At 51.0% G+C, this 19005-nt stretch overlaps 2 protein-coding genes across 7 annotated transcripts in view; both read right to left on the reverse strand.

Moving 5' to 3' along the window:
- Positions 1 to 19005, reverse strand: part of ARRB1 (arrestin beta 1) — a 558582-nt gene that overhangs the window by 437871 nt on the left and 101706 nt on the right. For all 6 annotated transcript variants that reach the window (XR_014525196.1, XR_014525197.1, XM_083499793.1 and 3 more), the window contains exons 3-8: positions 12328 to 12388; positions 6644 to 6688; positions 4846 to 5042; positions 3467 to 3526; positions 1154 to 1221; positions 412 to 547 (exon numbers count right to left, since the gene is read on the reverse strand). Coding sequence is in view for 4 of the 6 variants with exons in the window: in XM_083499793.1 (XP_083355919.1) it covers positions 412 to 547; positions 1154 to 1221; positions 3467 to 3526; positions 4846 to 5042; positions 6644 to 6688; positions 12328 to 12388 (567 nt within the window). In the remaining 2 variants the exon portion in view is untranslated. The remainder of the gene's footprint in view (positions 1 to 411; positions 548 to 1153; positions 1222 to 3466; positions 3527 to 4845; positions 5043 to 6643; positions 6689 to 12327; positions 12389 to 19005) is intronic.
- ATG16L2 (autophagy related 16 like 2) overlaps positions 1 to 19005 on the reverse strand; it is a 205755-nt gene that overhangs the window by 14473 nt on the left and 172277 nt on the right. The gene's annotated exons all lie outside the window — the stretch shown is intronic.

A 19005-nucleotide genomic window follows, 5' to 3' on the forward strand; every position in this document is an offset into this window, starting at 1 on the left:
GTTCAACAATTCCTTTGATAAAATGCATACTTTGTTATGTGCAAATGGCTTTAGATACCTATTAGGTCCATAAGTTACCATATAGCATATATTCAACACAAAAAACAGTGACCGGACTACAATTCCCATCGTCCCTAGCTATCAGGACCAGTGATGGGATTTGTAGTCCAAAACTGCTGGATGTTCAAGTTTGGGGAAACCCTTACCTTCGGTAGCTTAGGGCCTCATCAAACCTAAATCTGGCCCTGGGCGAGGCTGTCCCCGAGAGTCCGCCCGAAACAAGCAGGCAGTCTCTGAGTGGAGTCAGGATTTGGCCCAAATCACAACCCAATCCCGGAAGGGAAGACAGCAAGAGCCGCCCGGCGGATTCTAGACAACGGGCACAAAAGGAGGGCCTGCAAGATACTGTACCTCTTTGTCCAGGGAAGCTTCCAAGTGCAGGGGCTTGTCTGACATGAGGAACTGCCGGGTGGTCTCGGCCATCGGCTGTGGCCCTGGCCGCTCCGGCGCATACTGGACTTTGCGGATCACCAAGCGCACCGAGTTCCTGCAGGGGTGCGGGAGAGAGGACATTGAGGGGTGTTGTAGGAATTTATGTATAGGTTGGGCGGGGGGTTGCCCCTCCAGCAGATACCATGCACATGCAGCCCACTACCAAAACCAGCACAATCACTTTTGTGACTTTTGTGATTTGTCCCCAAAAAACACTTCACCACAGTTTCTTCCTATCCATTCAAAGGGCCTCTGCTGCAGAATATCAAATGTAAGAATTCACTGATCAATGTATCTATGTGCTGTGGGTTAAATCACAGAGCCTAGGACTTGCCGATCAAAAGGTCGGCGGTTCGAATCCCCGCGACGGGGTGAGCTCCCGTTGCTCGGTCCCTGCTCCTGCCCACCTAGCAGTTCGAAAGCACGTCAAAGTGCAAGTAGGTAAATAGGTACCACTCTGGCGGGAAGGTAAATGGCGTTTCCGTGTGCTGCTCTGGTTCGCGAGAAGCGGCTTAGTCATGGTAGCCACATGTACACTGTACGCTGGCTCCCTCGGCCAATAAAGCGAGATGAGCGCCGCAACCCCAGAGCCGTCCACGACTGGACCTAATGGTCAGGGGTCCCTTTACCTTTGCAAAACCCGGAGAGTCGCTGCACCCACCTTTTGTGGATCTTCTCCTCCAGACTCTCTGCACAGAAAGCTTTCACTTCATAGTCAACACCGCAAGCCTAGGAGGGAAGAGAAGGAAGCAGAAGAGGCGTCAAGAATGATGGCAGATAGAAGCAGTTTGGAACAAAAGCAAGAACAGATTAAGCCAAAGAATCACTGAGATATAGAGTTGGAAGGGAACCCAAAGGACATCTAGTCCAACCCCCCCACTCCATAATGCAGAAATAGCAACTAAAGCATCCTTGGCAGATTGCGAGGAGTCAGGCCACACGAAATAAAAGGGCAGAAGCTTCGCAAGGAAGGTGCCAGGCAAGCCTCGGTGGAGAGGGTGTTCCACAATTTGGGGGCCACCACAGAGGAAGCCCTCTCCCAGGCCGCCTTTTGCCACACTTCTGAGGGCAACGGAGAAACCAAGGGGAGCATCTCTGCTCATCTTCACTTTGGAACTCCCTGCTTATTGATGTACAGTCATACCTCGTGTTACAGACGCTATAGGTTGCACGTTTTCGGGTTGTGCACCGCGCAGAACCCGGAAGTACCAGAACGGGTGACTTCCGGGTTTCGGCACTTGCACATGCGCAGAAGTGCTAAATCGCACTTTGCGCATGCGCAGAAGCGCCGAATCGCGACCTGCACATGCGTGCGTGCAGACGCGGCACTGCGGCTTGTGAACGTGCCTCCCGCATGGATCATGTTCGCAACCCGTGAGTCCACTGTACTCTTTTCGGTGTCTGCTCAAAAAATTCTTTTTTACACACGCCTGCCCAGATGCCTTTGAATTCTGGTGCTGGAGGAGACTCTGGAGAGTCCCATGGACTGCAAGAAGACCAAACCTCTCCATTCTGAAGGAAATCAGCCCTGAGTGCTCACTGGAAGGACAGATCCTGAAGCTGAGGCTCCAATACTTTGGCCACCTCATGAGAAGAGAAGACTCCCTGGAAAAGACCCTGATGCTGGGAAAGATGGAGGGCACAAGGAGAAGAGGACAACAGAGGACGAGATGGTGGGACAGTGTTCTCGAAGCTACCAGCATGAGTTTGACCAAACTGCGGGAGGCAGTGGAAGACAGGAGTGCCTGGCGTGCTCTGCTCCATGGGGTCACGAAGAGTCAGACACGACTAAACGACTAAACAACAACAACCACCCAGACGCTGAGACTCTTGATGTGAATTTCAATCTGCTTCGGCATTTTAAATTGTTGTACTTTTAAAAAACATATGGTTTTAAATTCTTCTCGGTTTTACCACTTCATCTTTTTGTAAACCGCTTTCAGGTTTGTTCCTACAACCAAGCGGTGTATCCTACAACCAAGCGGTGTATAAGTACAGTGGTACCTCGGGTTAAGAACTTAATTCGTTCTGGAGGTCTGTTCTTAACCTGAAACTGTTCTTAAGCTGAGGTACCACTTTAGCTAATGAGGACTCCCGCTGCCGCTGTGCCGCTGGAGCACGATTTCTGTTCTCATCCTGAAGCAGAGTTCTTAACCCGAGGTACTATTTCTGGGTTAGCGGAGTCTGTAACCTGAAGTGTCTGTAGCCCGAGGTACCACTGTAGTATGAAAAAAATAAATAATAAACCCTAAACCAGTTGGAAGTTCTGCTTCCCCTTATCTTGACCTGTTGGCCTTAGGAAAAGGCCTCAAAAAGAAAAATGCCTTGCTGGTCCTTGGAACCAACACACTATTATTCTAATTATTATTAATAATCATGATGATTATTCCACCCTTTGTCCAAAGTTCACAGGGCAGTGTACAACATTAAAGACATACACAACATAATAAAATCATAATAACATGCCCCCTACATTTAATAGGTCAAAGATTATTTTTAATGCCCGAAAGCCTGTGTAAAGAGGAATATTTTCACCTGGCGCCGAAAGACATGTAATGTTGAATTGTACAACCCTTAAGTGGACTGAAGTACATTGCATGGCATTGAAATTAATGGCCAGCAGACGGCGCTGTTGTCAACTGTGGTCTCTTAAAGGAACACACCGAAAGAAACAAAAGCCTGCTGGAGAGAACTCCCAAAATAACGCATTAAGGCAGCTTCCCCCAACTTGGTTCATTGGACTACAACTCCCATGATCCCTGTTTGTCGAGCACGTTAGCAGAGGCTGATGGGAGCTGAAGCCCAACACACCCGGAGGGCACCAGGTTGGGGAAAGGCAGCATGAAGAAAAGAAGGGGCCTGTGCCTTCCGCGCAGGAGCATTACGATGTCTTGAAACTGCCCCAATTCACCAGGGCTGTCGTCAGCACCCTTTCCCCACTCCTCTCTTTATTTCATTTTCTTTCTTTTTTTACCTTTCCTGTGTCTTCGGGTCCCGGCTGCAACGTCACGGAGCAGGGAAGGTTGGGAAGGATCTGGAACGGGAAAAATGTCCCGCGTAAGGGACAGCGTCACCAGGCTGACCAACAATGCCAAAGTCTGTGTATGTATTCACATTTCATTAAGGGTCCGTCTAGGGACGCGGGTGGCGCTGTGGGTTAAACCACAGAGCCTAGGACTTGCTGATCAGAAGGTCGGCGGTTCGAATCCCTGTGACAGGTTGAGCTCCCGTTGCTCGGTCCCTGCTCCTGCCCACCTAGCAGTTCGAAAGCACGTCAAAGTGCAAGTAGATAAATAGGTACCACTCCAGCGGGAAGGTAAACGGCGTTTCCGTGCGCTGCTCTGGTTCGCCAGAAGCGGCTTAGTCCTGCTGGCCACATGACGCGGAAGCTGTACGCCGGCTCCCTCGGCCAGTTAAGCGAGATGAGCGCCGCAACCCCAGAGTCGGCCATGACTGGACCTAATGATTAGGGGTCCCTTTACCTTTTTAAGGGTCCATCTAGTCTATCAGCCCGTTCTCACAGCAGCCAACCAGGTGGCTCAAAGCGAAACCCACAAGCAGGATTCGAACTCAAGAGCCCTCTCCCCTTCTATGGTTTCCAGCCATTGGCATTCAGAACCATTGCTGTCTCCGACGTGGAGCCAAAGCATAGCCACCCTGGCTAGTAGCCATCATAAGATAGCCCTGTTCTCCTCCATGAATTGTCCAATCCTCTTTTAAAGTCCTCTAGGTATCTGGCCATCGCTTCTTCCAGTGGCAGAGAGTTCCATAGTTTAACTCTGCATACATATTTTTATTCATATGCTGCCTTTCTATATAGTTCAAAGCATCAGGAAAAAAGACATCATTGCAGCATGGCATAAGTAGTCAAAAGCAAGAAATGGCACAGCTCCGAAACGTGAGAAACTCTGGATCAGGGCTAAAATCCTGGGGGGGGGGGTCCTCCCATGGCTTTCCCGCCAGCCACCTGCCACCATGCTTTTCGCTGCCTCCAGTGGCAGAGAGTTCCACAGGCTAACGACACACCACATACAGAAAGATGCCCTTTTCACAGAATCCTAGAACTGTTGAGTTGGAAGGGGTCCCAGGGGTCATCTAGCCCAACCCCCTTTTACCCGTCCTCCCCAGCAGGAAGCGTGGTCTTTGGGTGCCCAGAAACTTTCTCACGTGGGCGATTTCGGGAAGAGGAAGAGGAGTAACCGGATCACCTGCTCTGAAGCTGGAGCAGCTGCCCAATTGTGAGAATTTTTTGTCGGCGAGGTGCAAACGTCGCCTGGGGTGGGGCGACTGGCGAAGGAGGGCTGGGGGGGGGGGAGAGAGCTAAAGGTAGGGGGGAGAAAGAAGGATCCGTACCTCGAAGGTAAAAGGGTAGGCCTGCTCACCGAGCTTCTTAATCAGCCGTTCCTGGAGCCGCGTCAGAGGCTTCTTCTCCTCGGTGACCGGAGGGAAGGCTTGGATGTTGGCGACAAAGAGGTCCTTGCGGAAGGTCAGCCCCAGGACGTCCAGGTCCTCGCGGCCGTAGCGGAAGGCGCACGTGAGGGTCACGAAAACTGCAAGCGGGGAAGAGAGGAAGGCGTGTGTGCACAGAGGACAATACGGAGGGCCGGAAGTGGCCCCCGTTTCCCACCTGTGCCCAGGGGTTGTGTCGGACTCATCGTGTTTCCGCACTGACCTCCCAACCCCAAGGCGGCTTTCGAGTGATGCAGCACAACCGCAGAATGCGAAATGGGGCAGCCGCCAACATCCCAGCTCTTGGAGGCATCAGACATCGCCAAGAGGCATTGTGGTGTAATAATAATAATAATAATAATTATTATTATTACACCACAATAATAATTATTATTATTTATTTATTTATTTATTTATTTATACCCCACCCTTCCCAGTTCAAAAAACCGGGCTCACAATAAAATTAACACACTTAATTGATGCAACAAAAAGCAGCATAAAATACAGTATAAAATGTGAATGTCAATAAATTCAGAATTCAAAATCAATTCAGGGGGGAAATCCATCCAATAAACATTAGATGATCCCCAGGGCTAGCTGGCTAAATTAGTCCTATTTGGGCCAGCGAGGAGACCAGGGGAGAATTAGCTGTGGGATCCCAGAGCGGATAATCTTCATAAAAAGGGAAGGGGCAGGGAAGGAAGGGGAATAAAAGATCAGGCGGCGTTCAAATTGAAAGCCAGGTGGAATAGCTCTGTCTTACAGGCCCGGCGGAAGGAGGTTAAATCCTGCAGGGCCCTGGTCTCATGGGACACAGCATTCCACCAGGTCGGAGCCATCACTGAGAAGGCCCTGGCCCTGGTCTAGTAGTTAGAGTGCCAGGGTTTGAATTCCCGTTTGGCCACGGAGCGCTGCCTCTCAGCCTGCCCTACATCGCAGGGTTGTTGTGAGGATGGCAGTTTTTGTCGGCGAGGTGCAAACATCGCCTGGGGTTTGGGCGACTGGCGAAGGAGGGCTGGGGGGGAGAGGGGAGCTAAAGGTAGGGGGAGAAAGAAGGATCCGTACCCCAAGAAATGAACAAGAAAGCCTTTGCAAGTACAAGACAGCAGAGGGGAGCTTTCCGGAGGTCACTTTGCCAGGCGTGTGCAAAGCCAGAGGCAAAAGTCAGGTAGTGTAGTGGTTAAAGGTCTGGACTAGGACCTGGGAGACGGGGGTTCAACTCCCAAGTTGGCCATGATGCTCACGAGGTGATCTTGGGCCAGTCACTCGGGCTAACCAACCTCGCAGGGCTGTTGTGAGGAGCAGGAGAATCACGTACACCACACTGAGCTCCTTGGAGGAAAATTGGGCAAGTAGTAAATAATAAGATAATAAAGTGGGCAACTGGTGCAAAACTCACCTTTGCAGGATAGGCTACATTCCAGGCGCAGGTCAGAGTTTCCTACCCCTCCCCTCGCCCACCTTTCCATCCAGACAAGCAAAGAGGCACTCTCACCATTCAAGGGCCCATTCTAGCCAGTCAAAAGCCTTTTCGGAGGTTGTGGGGCAAGGACCGTGAGGGGTGTGGCTCGAGGAGAGAAGACAGGGCCTGGGAAGGGGTCCTGACCTGGGGAGGTTCCCAAGAGCCAGACAGAGAGGTCTGGAGGGCCACACCCAGCCCCAAAGCCTGAGGTACCCCCACACACATAAACACCGGAGTTACCTTTCCTTTCTTTTAAGTATTCTGGATCGACCAGCACGACGCCATCTGCAAAAGGAACGAGAAGCAGGTATGAGGGCAATGCAAAACTGGTACTTCTGCTCTGCCTGGGTTAGTATAGCTTCCCAGCTCTGTCCACGGAAACATGGCAGGCGACACGTCTTGGCTCCATGCAGGGGAACAGTGGGATTATTGAGCTGGGGAACCCCCAAGGGACGAAGGCTCAGAACCCGGGATGTGGGGATGGAAAGGGCTGGGCAATATCTGGTTCCAAGTGCATACAAAAACATCATGTTTTGGATTCAGGTGGGTATTCGTGTTGGTCTGACACAGTCGAAATAGAAAATAAATAAAAATGTCCAGTAGCACCTTAGAGACCAACTTCTTCAGATACACTGAAACAAGTCACCCACGATAATACAGCAACCAGACTTAACATGGACACTGGTACCAGAGAACTAGTATCTGAAGAAGTGTGCATGCACATGAAAGCTCATACCAATAACAAACTTAAGTTGGTCTCTAAGGTGCTACTGGAAGGAATTTTTTAATTTTTTAAATTTTGTTTTGACTACTACAGACTAACACAGCTACCTATCTGTTACTGGTAGCAGAGCCTGCAATAAACCCAGATGCCAACATTGCTGACACATACACCCGGACAACACCATCACTGGCCCCAACAACATCAAACATGCCATCTCAGGCCTATTTAATTGCTCATCTTCTAACATTGTGTATGCCATCAAATGCCAGCAGTGTCCTTCAGCTCTCTATATTAGACAAACAGGCCAAACCCTACGCCAAGGGATAAATGGACATAAATCTGACATCAGGAATCACAAGACAGAGAAACCAGTAGGAGAACACTTCAATCTCCCAGGACATTCTATACAAGATCTCAAAGTAGCTGTCTTATTACAAAAGAATTTCAGAAACAGACTTGAAAGAGAAGTTGCTGAATTACTTATCACTAAACTGAAAACTATGGCGAGACCTGGTTTTAACAGAGATATTGGATTCTTGTCTCACTACACATGCTAAAGCTATTTTTGGTCATCTGCATACTATCCCTTGCTTTTTCCTGTAGGACTAATTGCAGGCATTAACAGTTGTCCATAGGTTCACCATGTCCATTGAGTCAATCACCCATCTCCAAATACCCTTCTGAGAAAAACTCCACCCCACCCTCCCACTATATATATATATAGGGTCTGGTGACTTCTGTTTCAGTGTATCCGAAGAAGTGTGCATGCCCACTTCGGCTTATACCCAGAACAAACTTAGTTGGTCTCTAAGGTGCTACTGGACATTTATATTTATATTTTTTAATTCGATCATGTTTTGTGTTGGGGGTGGGGTCAGTCTGGATGATGCCTGGAGTCCTTTCAATGTTTGGGGTCCTGTGCCCAGGAAAGGTTGGAATCTAACAGAGGGTGTTGCTGTGGTGCTCAGACATGTTTATTTGCAGGACAATGGCCTTCGCTGGCCACTTCAGTATCCTCAAAAGCATCCCCAAACAATAAGCTGGCTTGCAAGAGTGAGAGTACCCTTCAGGCGAATGGCTGGGCCTTTCCTCCAGCCCCTCACCTATCTGCTGGGTAGGAGAAGACAAAGTGTTGTGTTTGAGCTGAGCTGGAAGCCAGCTTGGAGCTGGAGACACTGGGACCTGCTTGCTCTGGGCTGGATCCACAGCTGAGACCAACGGAGAAGCAAGATCTCTTTGGGTGTCAATGCTGTGAGCCCCTGGGGCTTATGCTCAGGTTTAATGTAAAGGTAAAGGGACCCCTGACCATTAGGTCCAGTCGCAGACTACTCTGGGGTTGTGGTGCTCATCTCGCTTTACTGGTCGAGGGAGCCGGCGTACAGCTTCTGGGTCATGTGGCCAGCATGACTAAGCCGCTTCTGGCGAACCAGAGCAGCGCACGGAAACGCCGTTTAACCCACAGCGCCACCCGCGTCCCTATCATGCTCAGGTTTATATATGTGCAAATAAAACCGGATATCCTAAAGGTGCCAGAGTCTCTGCTGACCTTCCAAGGAACCCAGGTAAGTGCCTGGAACCTTTCGCCACTCATAGATGGGGTGGTTTGTGGCAGTAACTAAAGCTGTCCATATGCAACGGTGTCAGGATTTGCCCCTGATATGGAAACCTCAAAGTTCTGAAGCACAGATGAGATGGAGAAGTTTGAGCCTTTCCCCCCTTCTAAATGCTGAAGCCAACTAATTTCTTAAGGATAGCTCAGCTGGTTAGAGCATGGTGTTGATAACGGCAAGGTTGCTGGTTCAATCCCTGTATGGGACAGCTGCCAATTCCCACATTGCCAGGGGCTGGACTGGATGATCCTAAGGGTCCCTTCCAACTCTACGGTTTTGTGAAGACAGGACAGAACTGAGAGCTGCAGGGAAACATCAAATTGGCAGGATCAGCTCCCGTCAGAGCAAAGGAAGTGTGCTGCAGAGATGAGTCAGGCTTTGCAGATTTCCAGGGTGGAGAAATTAGCAGACAGGAAAAAGCCTTTGCTGCCGGTTCAATGTGCCACCAGAGGAAGGGCGGTAATTAAATAGTGGGTGGTGGCGTGGGGGGCAGAGGACAAAGCAAAACACCCGACATCCGCAGCAGGAATTCTCCGGATCAGAGGTGATGGAGGCTCCGTGCAGCCCGCTGGCCTTAATAAATAACCCGAGGAAACAGAAAGCACCACACACACAAAGCCACAGAGAAAGGAACTGTTGGCATTGTTGCAGCACGCGCAACAGGACTACGGACTTCAGTACGGGCTGTGGCACTTTTGCAGCTAATTGGTGCCAAACAGCTTTAAAATCTGGATCTGTCTGAACTGGTACGGCAGAGAAAAATGAGCATTTGGGGGTTCTGCCCGTGGCATCATCTTGCCCCCTACCTAGAGGTTTATATTTGGATGATAAACAGGGCAAGCTAAAATTTCCTGCAAGGAATTCTCCACTGAGACACACAAACACAAGGATCCGATTCAGCTAAACGTTTGAGGCAACCAGCCGTTCCATCAGGTTGCATTGGAGAGGCGAGAACACAGAATAATGGATTCAAATGATGAGAAACGAAATTTTGACTAAACAACAGGAGGAACTTTCTGGCAGTAAGAGCTGTTCAACTGTTGAACAATCTCCCTCCAGAGGTTGTGGACTCCCCTTCCTTGGAGGTTTTTAAGCAGAGGTTGGATGCTCATCTATCAGGAATTCTTCAGTTGCGATTCCTGGACTAGATCCCTTCCAGTTCAACAATTTCATGATTTCTATGAGAGGGGGAGAGAGGGGGCTGGAGGGCCTCTCCACTTGCTCCAGGCTTAAGCCCAGGGATATTTGACTCCACTTCTCTCCCTATATCAGGGGTCTACAACCTGCGGCTCCGGAGCCGCATGTGGCTCTTTTACACCTTTGCCGCGGCTCCGGGGCCGATATTAGCGAGGGGAGGAGGCGCATTGTGCGCCCTGACACTCCCCACTGTGGCAGGCGCTGTACTGGCTGTGACGTTGCATGGGGGCGGTGCGTGCGTTAGTCACGCACCGTCCCGACGTCACCTTCCCGCCCGCTGTCAGATCAGAGGGCACCAGCACGCATGCTTTAATTGTCACGATGGTTTTGCGGCTCCCAGGTTTTTTTTTCCTTCGGAAACGGGTCCAAGTGGCTCTTTTTGTCTTAAAGGTTGCAGACCCCTGCCCTATATCTTTCCATCCTAAGAACTCTGAGAAGCAGTGTGATAGATAGAGCTGTGCCTGAATACAACCAGAGTGCACTTTGTCTGAATTATTTCATTCACCCCTTTGGCCAGAGTGGGTTTCTCATCTGCTGCCTAAGCGTGACTCACAGCAGAAGCCTGGAATGCCCCAGACCATGAGTAAGATTTGTGATCTTCCCAGAAACAGGGAGATGAGTGCCATCATCGACTCGTGCTTCCTCAGACGACATGAAACGTTTTCACCCCACCCGGTCCCAGGTCCCAGATCCACAGGGGCAGCCTGGGAAGCCCCACTGCCTTGCTGAGCTAATAATAATAATAATAATAATAATAATAATAATAATATATTATTATTATTATTATTTATACCCCGCCCATCTGGCTGGGTTTCCCCAGCCACTCTGGGCGGCTTCCAACAGAATATTAAAAAAAATACAGCATCAGACATTAAAAACTTCCCTAAACAGGGCCGCCTTCAGGTGCCTTTTAAAATTAAAATATTTGTTTATTGCCTTGACATATGCTGGGAGGGCGTTACACAGGGTGGGCACCACTACCAAGAAGGCCCTCTGCCTGGTTCTCTGTAACCTGACTTCTCAAAGGGAGGGAACTGCCAGAAGGCCCTCAGCGTTGGACCTCAGTGTCCGGGCTGAACAATGGGGGTGGAGATGCTCCTTCAGGTATACTGGGCCAAGGCTGTTTAGGGCTTTCAAGGTCAACACCAACACTTTGAATTCTGCTCGGAAACGTACTGGGAGCCAGTGTAGGTCTTTCAAGACTGGTGTTATGTGGTCTCGGCGGCCGCTCCCAGTCACCAGTCTAGCTGCCGCATTCTGGATTAGTTGAAGTTTCCGGGTCACCTTCAAAGGTAGCCCCACGTAGAGCGCATGGCAGTAGTCCAAGCAAGAGCTAACTAGAGCATGTACCACTCTGGTGAGACAGTCTGCAGGCAGGAAGGGTCTCAGCCTGTGTACCAGATGGAAACTGATAAACAGCCACCCTGGACACAGAAGTGACCTGTGCCTCCATGGACAGCTGCGAGTCCAAAATGACTCCCAGGCTGCTCACCTGGTCCTTCAGGGGCACAGTTGCCCCATTCAGGACCAGGGAGTCCTCCACACCCGCCCGCCCCCTGTCCCCCCAAAACACTACTTCGGTCTTGTCAGGATTCCACCTCAACCCGTTAGCCGCCATCCATCCTCCAACCGCCTCCAGACACTCACACAGGACCTTCACTGCCTTCACTGCGATGCCGCGAAATGACATCACATATGAAGGTAAAGAAGAACGGTTACTTTTTAAAGAAGCAGCGCTTGAGGTTGTTGTTGCTTTTCCCCTCCTTCCAGGTAATCTCCCATTTGAGCATTCACACCATAGAACAATAAAAGGTAAAGGGACCCCTGACCAATAGGTCCAGTTGTGAACGACTCTGGGGTTGCGGCACTCATCTTGCATTATTGGCCGAGGGAGCCGGCGTACACCTTCCAGGTCATGTGGCCAGCATGACTCACCCGCTTCTGGCGAACCAGAGCAGCGCACGGAAATGCCGTTTACCTTCCCGCCGGAGTGGTATCTATTTATCTACTTGCACTGTGTACTTTCAAACTGCTAGGTGGGCAGGAGCTGGGACTGAGCAACGAGAGCTCACCCTGTTGCGGGGATTCAAACCGCCGACCTTCTGATCGGCAAGTCCTAGGCCCTGTGGTTTAACCCACAGCGCCACCCGCGTCCCTTACCCATAGAACAATAGCATCACAGAATTGCAGAGCTGGAAGGGACCGCGAGGGTCATCTGGCCAAACTCCCTGCAATGAAGAAATCCTTTTTCGCTTCGGCAAGAGAGCTGCATCACAGGTTTGTAGGACCATCTCCCGGGCCCACGAGACGGATGTCTCAAGAGAGCAGCACCTGAGGGCGTTCCTCTCTGTGGCACTTCAGCGGGGGCCAGACTCAGCCCAGAGCTCACTTACCCACTGGATCAACGACATCTATGTGGTCCACGAAGTCCCTCTTGCCCAGGTAGACGGTGAGCTGCAGAGAGGAGACACAAAAGCACAAGGCGGCTGTCAGCACCCAGCTGATTCAACAATAAGGTTTCTCACTATGTTATCAACCGATGTGCGCATGCACACACATCAGCCACTTAAAATGTGAGCAGAGCAGATGGGCTGCAAGAGGCATGACGGCAGGATCGCATCTAGTGAAAACACGAGGAGGGGCCTTTTCTGCGGTGGCTCCTGCTCGTAGAATTCTCTCCCCAGGGAGGCTCGCCTGGCACCTTTACTATATATTTTCAGACACCAGGAGAAAACATTCCCCTTTAACCAGGCCTTCAGCCGTTAATACACATAGGACCTTTTAAAGTGGGGGGTGTGTGTGTGTGTGATTTTTAATATTATTTGTTTTTATGTTGTAAACTGCTTTGTGGTCTCATGATGAAAGGCGGTATATAGTGGTGGACTTGTATGGTTATAAGTGAGTTTTGGAATAACATACCGTATTTTTCGTCCCATAGGACGCTCCGTCCCATAGGACACACCTAGTTTTTTTGGGGGGAAATAAAGGGGGAAAAAATTCCCTTTATTTCCCCCCCAAAAGCAGGTCGGGGAAACAGAACCAGGTCGAGGAACAGCGGGATGGCGGCGCTGCGCCTCCCTGCTGTCCCCTGAGCTTGTGGGGCTGGCCGATGTCTGCCCCACGCGAGGGGCGCTCTGCATCAGGGCGCCCCGCCCGCCGGGCGGCAGGCTGCTATCCGCAGCGTGGGGAGCCCTGCGGGGAACTCCTGCAAGGCTCCCCACGCTGCAGATGTCTGCCTGGCGCGGGGGGCGCTCTGCTTCAGGGCGCCTCTCGCACCGGGCGGCAGGCTGCTATCCGCAGCGTGGGGAGCCCTGCGGGGAACTCCTGCAAGGCTCCCCACGCTGCAGATGTCTGCCTGGCGCGGGGGGCGCTCTGCTTCAGGGCGCCTCTCGCGCCGGGCGGCAGGCTGCTATCCGCAGCGTGGGGAGCCCTGCGGGGAACTCCTGCAAGGCTCCCCACGCTGCAGATGTCTGCCTGGCGCGGGGGGCGCTCTGCTTCAGGGCGCCTCTCGCGCCGGGCGGCAGGCTGCTATCCGCAGCGTGGGGAGCCCTGCGGGGAACTCCTGCAAGGCTCCCCATGCTGCAGATGTCTGCCTGGCGCGGGGGGCGCTCTGCTTCAGGGCGCCCCTCGCGCAGGGCGGCAGGCTGCTATCCGCAGCGTGGGGAGCCCTGCGGGGAACTCCTGCAAGGCTCCCCACGCTGCAGATGTCTGCCTGGCGCGGGGGGCGCTCTGCTTCAGGGCGCCTCTCGCGCCGGGCGGCAGGCTGCTATCCGCAGTGTGGGGAGCCCTGCGGGGAACTCCTGCAAGGCTCCCCACGCTGCAGATGTCTGCCTGGCGCGGGGGGCGCTCTGCTTCAGGGCGCCTCTCGCGCCGGGCGGCAGGCTGCTATCCGCAGCGTGGGGAGCCCTGCGGGGAACTCCTGCAAGGCTCCCCACGCTGCAGATGTCTGCCTGGCGCGGGGGGCGCTCTGCTTCAGGGCGCCTCTCGCGCCGGGCGGCAGGCTGCTATCCGCAGCGTGGGGAGCCCTGCGGGGAACTCCTGCAAGGCTCCCCACGCTGCAGATGTCTGCCTGGCGCGGGGGGCGCTCTGCTTCAGGGCGCCCCTCGCGCAGGGCGGCAGGCTGCTATCCGCAGCGTGGGGAGCCCTGCGGGGAACTCCTGCAAGGCTCCCCACGCTGCGGATGTCTGCCTGGCGCGGGGGGCGCTCTGCTTCAGGGCGCCCTGCCTGCCGGGCGGCAGGCTGCTATCCGCAGCCTAGACATCCCTGCTGGATCTCCCGCAGGGCTGCCTAGGCTGCGGATGTGTTCCTGAAGCCTGGAGAGCGAGAGGGGTCGGTGCGCTCCGACCCCTCTCGCTCTCCAAGCTTCAGCAAAAGCCTGCATTCGCCCCATAGGACGCACCCAGATTTCCCCTTCATTTTTGGAGGGGAAAAAATGCGTCCAATGGGGCGAAAAATACGGTATATGATGAATTTTAAAAATTATTTAAAATTAACATCAAAAAAAAGGACCAGAGATTTTCCTTCTAGGAATATTAGCAACAGAAATAAAGCAAAACACAAGACCACTGTTTAGGTAATCAGTCACAGCTGCAAGAATACCCGTAGCCAGAAGTTGGAAATGTGAAACAATACGAACAATAATAGACTGGCAAACACTCATGGTAGAGTATTTTCATTTAGCAAAGCTGACTGGAAAAGTTAGGGGAGCCCTAAATCAAAAAGTATATAGAGAATGGATATTATTCAAGGAGTATCTAAGATCACACTGTAAAAATGAAATTATCCTGGCAGAATTGAATGATACTTGTGTATAATAAATAACTGGGAAAAATATCTTAGAAGAATATGCAGAAAAAGCTATAAAATAAACTGTGTGATAAAATCAAGATATTAGAAAAAGTACTACAAGAATGATTGGAAGTTTTCGTTCCAGAAGACTTTATTGGTCATGATATGATAATACAACCGATAATATTTTATTTTAATGTTAACTCTTTTTGCTCTTTATTTCTATTCTTGTTCTTCTTTTTTTATTTTCGTGTGAAACTCTGTTGTAACCATTTGTAATGTATTTGTATGACAGTATTTTAAATCAATAAAGATGTTTATTAAAAAAAGGCAGTACAGTGGTACCTCGGGTTAAATACTTAATTCGTTCGGGAGGTCTGTTCTCAACCTGAAACTGTACTTAACCTGAAGCACCACTTTAGCTAATGGGGCCTCCCGCTGCTACTGCGCCACCGCTGCACCATTTCTGTTCTCATCCTGAAGCAAAGTTCTTAACCCGAGGTACTATTTCTGGGTTAGTGGAGTCTGTAACCTGAAGCGAATGTAACCTGAAGCGTATGTAACCTGAAGCGTATGTAACCCGAGGTACCACTGTATATAACTTTACTGAATAAATATTCGATATAAATAAATAAATAATAAATAATCCCAGAGTCAGAGGCAGCGATGCTTCTCAGTGACAGCTGCTGGAGAGGAGAGTTGCTCTTATAGAGAGCCAGTGTGGTGTAGTGGTTAAGAGCGGTAGTCTCGTAATCTGGGGAACCGGGTTCGATTCCTCGCTCCTCCGCATGCAGCTGCTGGGTGACTTTGGGCCAGTCACACTTCTCTGAAGTCTCTCAGCCCCACTCACCCCACAGAGTGTTTGTTGTGGGGGAGGAAGGGAAAGGAGATTGTGAGCTGCTTGGAGACTCCTTAAAGGGAGTGAAAGGCGGGATATCAAATCCAAACTCTCTTGCGCTCGGATCCTGCTCTGTGAGTTTCCCATAGAGGGGTTAGCCACTGACAGAAGAGGATGCTGGACTCAATGGGCCCCTGGCCTGCTCCAACAGGCTCTTACTTTCTTGTAAAACACCACACACAGCAATTGCACATAACAGCAACCACTGCTGCCCCTTCAATGGAGCACAGAAATCTGTCCCATCCCAACCATTGAGCCAGCGTCATCCCTGGCTGGCAGAAACTCTCCAGAGTATTTAGACCGGTTCGTAGGAGCATAGGAAGCGGCTGAGTCAGACCACAGGTCCATCTGCCTCAGTACTGCCTACACTGGCTGGCAGCAATGGGTTGGGGTCTTCACAATCCCTACCTGAAGATGCCACTGGGGGTTAAGGCTGGGCGATATCTGCTTTTCAGCTTCGTGATCTATCACCATCTAAACACTGTGACATAACTGATATAGGATTTGCATCATCAGTGTCCAGGGCAGCTGTCTCCCAGCTCCATCTGGTACGCAGGATGAGACCCCTCCTGCTCGTGGACTGTCTGGCCAGAGTGGTGCATGCTCTGGTTATCTCCCGCTTGGACTACTGCAATGTGCTCTATGTGGGGCCGAAGGTGACCTGGAAACTACAACTAATCCAGAATGCGGCAGCTAGACTGGGGACTGGGAGCGGCCGCAGAGACCATATAACACCAGTCTTGGCTCCAAGTACGTTTTCAAGCACAATTCAAAGTGTTGGTGCTGACCTTGAAAGTCCTAAACGGCCTTGGTCCAGTATTCCTGAAGGAGCATCTCCACCCCCATTGTTCAGCCCAGACCCTGAGGTCCAGCTCCAAGGTCCTTCTGGTGGTTCCCTCCCTGTGAGAAGCAAAATTACAGGGAAGCAGGCAGAGGGCCTTCTTGGTAGTGGCACCTGCCCTGTGGAATGCCCTCCTGTCAGATGTCAAGGAAATAAACAACTATCTAATTTTTAGAAGACATCTGAAGGCAGCCCTGTTTAGGGAAAGTTTTTAATGTTTGATGTTTTATTGCGTTTTTAATATTTTGTTGGAAGCCGCCTAGAGTGGTTGGGGAAACCCAGCCAGATGGGTGGGGTATAAGTAATATGTTATTACCTCGGGATGTGAACGGGATCCGTTCTGGAGCCCCGTTCGCATCCCAAACGGAACACAAGATGCAACGGTGCGTCTGCACGTGCGTGGATCGTGTTTCGCCACTTCCGCACATGCGCGTGATGTCATTTTGAGCGTCTGCGCATACGCTAGCAGCGAAACCCGGAAGTAACACACTCCATTACTTCTGAGTTGCTACAGAGAGCAACTCGAACGCTCTCAACCCAAAGCACATTCAACTTGAGGTATGACTATTATTATTATGATTATTATTCGAGACATATTGGCAGGTCAACAATTATGAAACGAATATCACAATATGGACTTCAAACCTGTTTCTGACGATATATCGATATATCACCCAGTCCTGGGACCCTCTGCATGCAGACAAACTGTTCCACCATTTACCCAAACCTCCAGTTCCTACCTGGAGAATCCGGGGGTAGGATTTGGGGTCTCTTGTACGCCCAGCCTGCGCTCTGCCACTGACATTTGCTGGCAAGTTACTCCCAGAGTAAGGAGGGCTTTGCTAATAAAAGGGCAGGGGTCAGCTCTGCTCTCTGTAAACTCTTCCTTGATCAACTTCAAATGAAAACGACAAAAACAACAGCTTTGAAGCAAGGAGGGCAGACTAACAAAGGCAACCTAAGCTGAGCACGTCTTTGGCCGACAGATGGCTCCGAGAGGAGCTTAAGGGAGAATTTGGATGATCTTCCCTACTGCTGTGCTGGACCATGTCTAGTTTTCACAGGCTGATCCATCTTACGAAGCATTTAAAAAAAAGATTTACAAGGCTTGTGGCGGAAAACCAGGCAGGCTTTGTTCAATTCCCGCTTTATAGCCATCCGGCCCTAATCGCTCAGTTAGCCGCCAGCAGCCAAAAGGGGCTTGTGTGCTCTTAGTTTCGTAAAACTGTAGAGGTGGAAGGGACCCAAAGGGTCATCCTTCTCAACCCCATGGGATCACAGGATTCGGCAACGGAGGGGAAAGGTTTCTCGTAAACTTGGCGAAGATCAGCCTTCCTCAACCCGCTGCCCTCCAGGGCTCCAAAGCAGCTTTATCCAGGTTTTGCAAGCCTTTATGGCCACCAAGAGACTTACGCTCCATGCCTAGAAGGGTAAACACTGTTTATTACTCAACGGTCTGGAGACTTTCAATGCCTACAGTTCAACACTCTTTCTAGAAACCTCAGCTTCGCTCAGAGCCAGGGGACAGGTGGTCATGAGTGGTCAGAGGGAGAAGAGGGAGCAGACAGGAAGGAGGAGAAGCTGAAGAGGCAACAGGGTTTAGTGAGCGGGGAGAGTCTGGGGCAGAGAGCAGTCCAGAATCAGGGGCAGAAGGGGAGGCTGGAGAAGAGGCGGGCAGAGAGGCAGCAAGGAATCTGGCTGGTGAGGAAGTCAGGCTTTCCCCCACTCTTGCTGCGACCAGCTTCCATCCCTACTGGTTTCCCTGAACCTGAAGAGGCAGGAGCAGAGAGAGAAAGGATGGCTGAAATATACCCAGAGTCGAGTGTGGATTTCATGCTCTTTATTCAGCTCATAGTAGTGAAGAATGCAAGTCCCCCCAAAGTGTCTGCTTTATATACATTATTTACACAATGGGCCCCATGTGATTGGCTAATTCCGGAATTCTCCTGTAGGCCAATCAGGCTGCGGATTCACTTCCACCTGGAGCTGGATTGGGTGGCTCCTGCGGACCAATCAGACTGCCGCATTCTGAATCCTATTGTTCTAGGACCAATCAGACTGCTGCATTTTGGATCCTATTCAACTCTGTACATAACAATGGCAGAGTCCTCACTGCCTCCTGCAGGAGAGTGTTACGCAGTTCCAACTATGTGCCGCGTGTAGAAGTCTTCTTCTCTAGTGGCATCGGCTGCCACCAGAAGCATCAACCTCACCAAGGCTGGGCGATAGGCGGTTTTCAGCAGCGTGATATATCGCCAGCTAAGCATTGCGATATACTGATCTATCGCAAGTCTGAAATAAGGATGGAGCTATGTAGAGGCATTCGCTGGCTGCACGGTTCCACCATTGTGATTTTCGCCGGCGCCTGCTCTTGCGATTCTCTGCCCTGCTGCAAGAGGCAGGGAGAACTGAGCCGGCTGAGCTAACTGAGGCTGCTGGAATCGAGAGATGCATTTTCTTTTTTAAAAAATGATTTTTATTGGATTTACGTATAATCACATTACATAACATCGTAACCCTCTTGTTTTCTCTCTTTAGCTCGAC

This window comes from Podarcis liolepis (genome assembly GCF_965112155.1).
Source record: "Podarcis liolepis genome assembly, chromosome: 4".
NCBI classification, from domain to species: domain Eukaryota; kingdom Metazoa; phylum Chordata; class Lepidosauria; order Squamata; family Lacertidae; genus Podarcis; species Podarcis liolepis.